Source organism: Pteropus alecto, unplaced genomic scaffold (assembly GCF_000325575.1).
Source record: "Pteropus alecto unplaced genomic scaffold, ASM32557v1 scaffold206, whole genome shotgun sequence".
NCBI classification, from domain to species: domain Eukaryota; kingdom Metazoa; phylum Chordata; class Mammalia; order Chiroptera; family Pteropodidae; genus Pteropus; species Pteropus alecto.
Genome location: NW_006438906.1, coordinates 56893 through 63930, shown reverse-complemented (window position 1 = coordinate 63930; position 7038 = coordinate 56893). Strand labels below are relative to the sequence as shown.

At 46.6% G+C, this 7038-nt stretch overlaps 1 protein-coding gene across 1 annotated transcript in view; it reads left to right on the top strand.

The window, feature by feature from the left end:
• Positions 1-7038, top strand: part of NPR2 (natriuretic peptide receptor 2) — a 16752-nt gene that overhangs the window by 3383 nt on the left and 6331 nt on the right. Inside the window, 8 exon segments of the mRNA XM_006916002.2 lie at positions 4157-4270; positions 4575-4710; positions 4960-5054; positions 5301-5433; positions 5659-5743; positions 6218-6338; positions 6501-6575; positions 6787-6864. Coding sequence (XP_006916064.1) covers positions 4157-4270; positions 4575-4710; positions 4960-5054; positions 5301-5433; positions 5659-5743; positions 6218-6338; positions 6501-6575; positions 6787-6864 — 837 coding nt within the window.

Genomic DNA, 7038 nt, shown 5'->3' with positions numbered 1-7038 from the left:
GAAAATAGATGACTCTGTTCATTTCACTGCTCTGCTCAAAACTGTCAGTGAGTTATTTCCTACAGAATAAAAGTCCTGACTCCTTAACATGGCATTTAAGACCTTCTACAATCTGATCTCAACCCACTTTTTCATGTGCCCTTCATGCCTGAATACTCCAGCCCCTGACCCCAGGCCTCCCTGCACCCCACCTCGCCTTTGTGCTGTTTGATCCTTTGTCTGGAATACTCTTCCTTCCCTCGCTCCGAATCTCTGCTGCTCAAAATCATACCCGTGAATTGTTCCCTGATCCTCCCATGAATTTTTCACTAACTTATATACATGAGTATTTCTTATTTATCCATATGTCTCCTTTTCCCAAAAAGGATTTGAGATAGTGTATGAAATAACCTTCGGATCCTTTCATATCTGAGACTCTTTGACTCTAAGTAGTTGTGTACAAGGGCTGGACTTGGGTGAGTAAGGTTTTATGTGGCTGTGATTATATATGTGATTGTGATTGACCAGTATGTGTCTGACTGTGAATGGCATTATCTGTTGCATGCCAGAGTATGAATCTGTGACTGTTACACCTGAACATGGATATTGGCAGACAGGTTTTGTTACGCTCTAGCTTGTGCCTAAAACAACCATCTCACCTTTGTCCTTCTGGATAATGCTTATGTATTCTTCAAGACTCAGACCAGTTACTTTCCCTTCTAGGAAACTGAATTCCCAAAATGGACTGAGTTTCCCCTTGTGCTTAATTCCGTCTCCTATAGAACTTACACGTTATTCAGTCAGCGTTTGATTGATTTGAAGACAGACTCAGTCTATTAGTGTTTATTGAGCACCTACTATGTACCAGTCACTGTGCTAGGTACCAGTGGTATACGGTGGCGACCGTAGCAGATGTAGGCCCTGCCTTTTTGGAGCTTACATTTAGTAGGACAAACATGAAACAAATAAGCAAATAAATATAAATGGAACAAATTGTGATGTGTGACTTAAAAAAAAAAACGGGTAGAGTGGTATGAGAAGAGAATACTGAGGGGATTGCACCTTAGCTAGTACGGTCGGGGAAGCTCTCTATGACCCTTCCAGATGGGAGGACTCCATAGCCTTCTGAGCTGTATTCTTTTTGTGGAAAGAACACCTCTCTTTCTTGTGTGAGAATTCCTACCAGCCAATGGAGCCCCACCACTTAGGATAGGGGGCGGAGGGTTCTAGTCAGCTAACATTCAGTTACGTAAATTAACTCTCAGTTCTCCTACTTACTGTAGGCATTATTTGGACAGAAAAAGAAAGGGAGAATTTGCTACAATATGACAGAAGGGGAAACAGGCAGTCAAGAATATGCTGAGAAAGCCAAGGCTTTGGGGCAGGATGGGGTGAGGGGGTGATGAGGGATTCTCTGGCAATGCTGTGCTCATCCTTTCCCAATGCTGAAGCAGGGCAAAGGTGAGGGAAGTTGGGTGGTCAGTTCCAGCCAAGGATGTAAGAGCAGAGTGAGTACCCTACCCCAGAAATACCTGGCCCCCTGGGGTCCCAGACCAGGCCAGTCTGGAAAAGGTGGCAATAGAGGTGAGGAGTCCTTAATACATATGCCAGAAGCTTTACCAGGAGGGTGTCGTGCTCAAGGAAAAGGTCCCAGCTCATTTTGGGTAGCTAGCTGCTTGAGAGCAGGAGTCATGCTCATCTCTGTATTCCATGTGCCAACCACAAATTCATTGAATTGAATTAAGGTGTATATTGGAGAGAGAGAGAAGAGGGCTAGGAATTCGTCTTGACAGGAGTAGAGCTGGCAGGTACTATAAACCAAGATGATCAACTAGGATACGAGGAATAAGCAGATGTAGTGGAACTAAATAAGCAAATGACTTGGCTCTAAGGATCCAGAGGCCCAGGCTGAGCATTTGAGGGCTACAGGGTCAGAAACCCAGGTGGAGGTCACAACCTAGGTAACCAGCATGAGATGGGTTACGGAAGGGGGACACCGACAGCCAGATGGAAATAAGCACTTAACTAAGGGCTGCATGTAAGACTGAACCTTTTCTGGAGACAATTCTTTGGAATTGTCTTTTTATGCCACAGTTGACAGTGCCTCCTGTTACTGCAGAGCAGATCTCAGTGTGGGTGGGCCCACAGGCAGAGGCAGGCGTTGGCACCTAATGCGAGCCCATTTTGGGCAGCCTTTGCATTTTTTTTTTTTTCACCTGGGGTCCCCTGTGAAATGGGACACAATTACTTACCTTCTTTGTCCTGTCTCTAGTTCTCGAGCAAGCACAGAAACTCTCTGGAGGTTCTTTTTCTTTTTAGTAGTCAGTAACCACAGCAAAACAGAGTCTAGCATAGCATTTTTAAAAGTGTGGTCTTGGAATCCTGGGGGCCCCTGAAATCCTTTTAGGGGACCACAAAGTCAAAACTATTTTAAAAATTATACTAAGGTGTTATTTGCCTCTGTCACTCTCATTCTTCCATGATTGTACAGTGGAGTTTTCCAGAGGCTACGTGACATGTGATGATGTCATCACTCTGGCAGCTATGGAGGGCGTGCTTGTGCTTTAAAAACTTGACAGTTTTAATTTATAATGTGGTAAATATGATAGATATAATCCAAATAAACAAAAGCTCTTTGGGGTCCTCAATAACTTTTAGCAGTGTAAAGGGGTCATGAGACCAAGCAGTTTGAGAACTGCTAGTCTAACAGACAAACCCAGAGAATTACTAAGTGTTTAAAAAGCATTAAAAAACTACCATCAGCCTTTGTATTAAAACATAAATTGTGTTAAGCCTGATCTTTTCCAGCTCTTTTACTGACTTTTTACATTGTTTGTCAACAATATCCTACCCTTCTATTTTTCTTTTATTCTTGGAGCAGGTGTTAACTGAATGAACTCCTCCAACCCCATCCTCAGTCCTGCTCTCCTTTTTAATTTTGCCTGAGAGCAGTAGAGTACTAGAAGTGTGTAACCAAGCATCCAAACGCTCCCGTAAGAATAATTATATCATACAGCAAACAATGAAAAGTCTAATACAATCAATATACATTAGAAACTGACTTCATTATTTCCTAGCTGGAATGAATTGATATATATTAGAGCATATGTGGTATACCCAGTGTCTCTACATAAACTTTCTGTGACAGGAATGAACAAACTAGTAGAAATGACGAGATTTTAATCCATCACTTCACAAAGTCTCATTTCACAAAACATATCGATCTGAAGTCTTTCTCTGAAGTTGTGGTGCCAGTTTCCTATCCAAGGTAGAGGCTGGCCTTAGTAATTGTGCAGGCCTGGGGTGGAGGTGGAGGCGGAGGCTAGTATGTCCATCAGTTAAGGGGAAATGTGTCAGGCCAGTGGGAGCCAGGCAGACACCTCAGTGAGACTTATGGCCAGTGAGATGTGTGCGTGGCTGAGACCAAATGTGTCACTGGCTTATCTATGAAATGTGTGTGGGCGTGTGACTGTGTTTTTTTCTGTGACACATGTCTATTACTTAGTGATGTGTAGGACCATGCCAGTATACAGACAGTGCTGCTTATGGTAGGTATTTCACACAGGTTATGAATGGGTTCACGGCTTTTCACGGATGGAATCATTGTCTCAGAGTGGTTCCCCCAGTTGTCATAGGACCTGAAATCTCTTTGATTCACTGAGTGGAGTCACTGTGTTCAAGTCCCAAATGGAAATGTAAACATTTTACTGATAACATTAACAGTAATTAACACCTCAGAGAGAAGCTGTTGATCAGTGAATAGTGCCCTTAATAGTGAATAGGTACCCAGAAAGGATGGGACAGAGGAGCTGTGAGTGCTATGGCAGCCTTGATGAAGGCCTAGGTGGAGGTAGGGACTTCAGGAACATGAGGGGCAGGGTTTGGGGGATGGAGTTGACTTTCTCCATTTCCCAGGCTCTACCTTCCGAGAACCATCCTATCTACCTTTCATGGAGGTGTGCCACTTCTTCTCCCCAGATGTATTAAACTTACACCACACGTACCCCATTGCCCCTCACATAGGCACACACACAGAGTTTAGTACCTCAGCCTTCAGACTCACTCATGTATATTTTATATCCTGTGTATTTCACCAGGTTTCCCTGTCCTGTTTCCTTTCTTCCCTTAATGCCCATCTTGAATCCCGTTCACTCTTCCTCATGTGCTCTTGGTACAGACAGTTTTGGTCATCACATATCGTGAACCCCCAAATCCTGAGTATCAGGAATTCCAGAATCGTTTGCTGATAAGAGCCCGGGAAGATTTTGGTGTGGAGCTGGCCCCCTCCCTGGTAAGTAGATCTCTCTTTTCTGAGAATCAGGCTGGGCTTTGAGGAAAGGCTCATCTCCCTAACTTAGCATCAAGCCGTGGCTGTGGAGCCAGCCCTACTTTGGGGGTTGTCTACTTCCATCCAGGATTTTTCCTTCTGCCCTAGTGTCTAGTGAGGTAGGGATGGCACCTTAGGAATGAGAGGAGGGAAGAAAGCAAACCAGAAGAGAGAACAGGTAGAAGGAGACCCCAGCGATGGGCAAGGGGGCTGGGGAACGGGGCTTGGCAGGACCTTTGGAGAGCACTGCTGAAGTTACTGCCCCCAGATGAACCTCATCGCTGGCTGTTTCTATGATGGGATCCTGCTATATGCTGAAGTCTTGAACGAGACGATACAGGAAGGAGGCACCCGGGAAGATGGACTTCGAATTGTGGAAAAGATGCAGGGACGAAGATACCACGGTAATAACGAGGGTCAGATGAAGGCCAGAGGGCTGCTATCAGGCTCAAGAGTGGAGTGGGCAGAAGAAGGTACAGATACCGGGGCAGGGGGCAGAGTTAGTAGGGGTCAGAGAACATGGAAGAAGTGGAAACATACTAAGAGCAGGTGCAGGGATGGACTCCGAGGTAATTGGAAGGACTAGGTGATAGACTAGGGGTGTAGGGTAGATCTCAAAGGAAGGGCTACTTTTTTTTTCGTTGTTATCTTAGGTGTAACTGGATTGGTTGTTATGGACAAGAACAATGACCGGGAGACCGATTTTGTCCTGTGGGCCATGGGAGACCTGGATTCTGGGGACTTTCAGGTGATGGGGGAGGAGGCAGGGAGGAGTGTATGGGCTTTACAGGTTCAGCTTTCAAGGGTTCAGCGGGGGCAGAATCAAAGGTATTAGAGGCAGGGACTTATTTTCTCTGCTGGAGTGGCATCCTGGGCGGGCGGGTGAGTGGGAGAGAGGTTGAGGAGAAAAGTAGCCAAATAACGGGGTCTGAGGGAGGAGGCTGGTGGGAACCCAGTTCTCTCCTGGTGGGCCCAGTTCTCTCCTTCCTCACAGCCTGCAGCCCACTACTCAGGAGCCGAGAAGCAGATTTGGTGGACAGGACGGCCTATCCCCTGGGTGAAGGGGGTGCCCCCCTTGGATAATCCCCCCTGTGCCTTTGACTTGGACGACCCGTCCTGTGATAAAAGTGGGTGTGTGCAGGGACTGGGAGCAATCTTTTCTCCCTTTTCTTTGCATTCTTCTACTGCCCCTCACTCATTCCCCATCTTAGCTCTCTTTTTACCTCTACTTCTATACTGCCCTCCTTCTTCTCTTCAAGAAATCTCCCTACTCCCTGCGCCCTGAGCATCATCCCCTTCCCCATTCTTACAACTCCACACAGTCTTTCTCAGGGTCCCTCTCTCCCCTTCAGCTCCACTTTCAACTCTGGCAATTGTGGCACTGGGCACAGGAATCACCTTCATCATGTTTGGTGTTTCCAGCTTTCTCATTTTCCGGTGAGTGCTGGGCTTCCCACTAACCCTGCGCATTGCCACACGGCTTTCTGGCTGAGGCCAGGTGGTCCCTGTAACACAGGGTGGGGGTAGCAGGGCTCTTAATTGGGTGGTTGTCTCTTTAACTTAACATCCTCCTCTCCAGCCTTTCTCATTCATTGTCTTTTAGCCTTGATGTTGTTTTCCCACTTTTGGTTCGATACTGGGTATACTAACCAGTGATTCTGAGTGGGGTCTTAACAAGGGCAAAGGTCAATTTTCCATGGATGCTACCACTTTAAGAAATAACTTTGACCTTCAACTTCTGTGTTGTTAAATGAGCACAGGGCCTGTAATGCAACCTTTTCTCTCAGTCCTGTCTCTCGTGTATAACAGTTGCAGCTCAGGAGCTGCAGGGAAGGCCCTGCAACCCCACTGTGGGCTTACGGGGTGGTAGGATTGGGCTTGCCAGTCAACTGAGGTGTGCAGTCCTTACAGAAAACTGATGCTGGAGAAGGAGCTGGCTAGCATGTTGTGGCGCATTCGCTGGGAAGAGCTGCAATTTGGCAATTCAGAGCGATATCATAAAGGTGCAGGCAGTCGCCTCACACTGTCACTGGTGAGCCCTTGTCTCAGCTGTCCCTCTGCTTCCCTCTGAGTTCCTGTCCTTTCCTACCCTGGACCTTTCCCAGCACATTGGCCTGTAATGATAGCCCCTGCACCACCACCATCATCTAATGTTCCTTTCATCCTTCCGCCTCCATGTTGCCCTTGGCCCCAGCGGGGATCCAGTTACGGCTCGCTCATGACAGCCCATGGGAAATACCAGATCTTTGCCAACACCGGTCACTTCAAGGTGAACAGTCATCCGCTTGTTCTGGTCCCCACCATTTCATCCTGTCTCATCCCCATCTGTCACCTCTTCCCGTGAAACTCTGCCCCTCATAACCCTCCTCTCTATGTCCAGCTGAGCTCTTGGATGCTCCCATGGTTCTCCAGGATTCCTAGCACCCAGAAAATCCTTCTGATATTAATTTTTCCTTTTCCCTTTTTACTCCCACCATCAGGGAAATGTTGTTGCAATCAAACATGTCAATAAGAAGCGCATTGAGCTGACCCGGCAGGTTCTGTTTGAACTCAAACATGTACGTAATGGCTGGCATTTGCATTGAGGGTGAGGGAAAAATAGGGTAAGGGAAGAGTAAAGGGGAAGACTGTGGAATAGTAAAATTGGCTAGGAGGGCAAGGGGTTAATTTACAAGTGGCTTTAAATTGTAGGTACAATTAAGAGAAAGGTCTCATGTAATGGTAGATTCCTG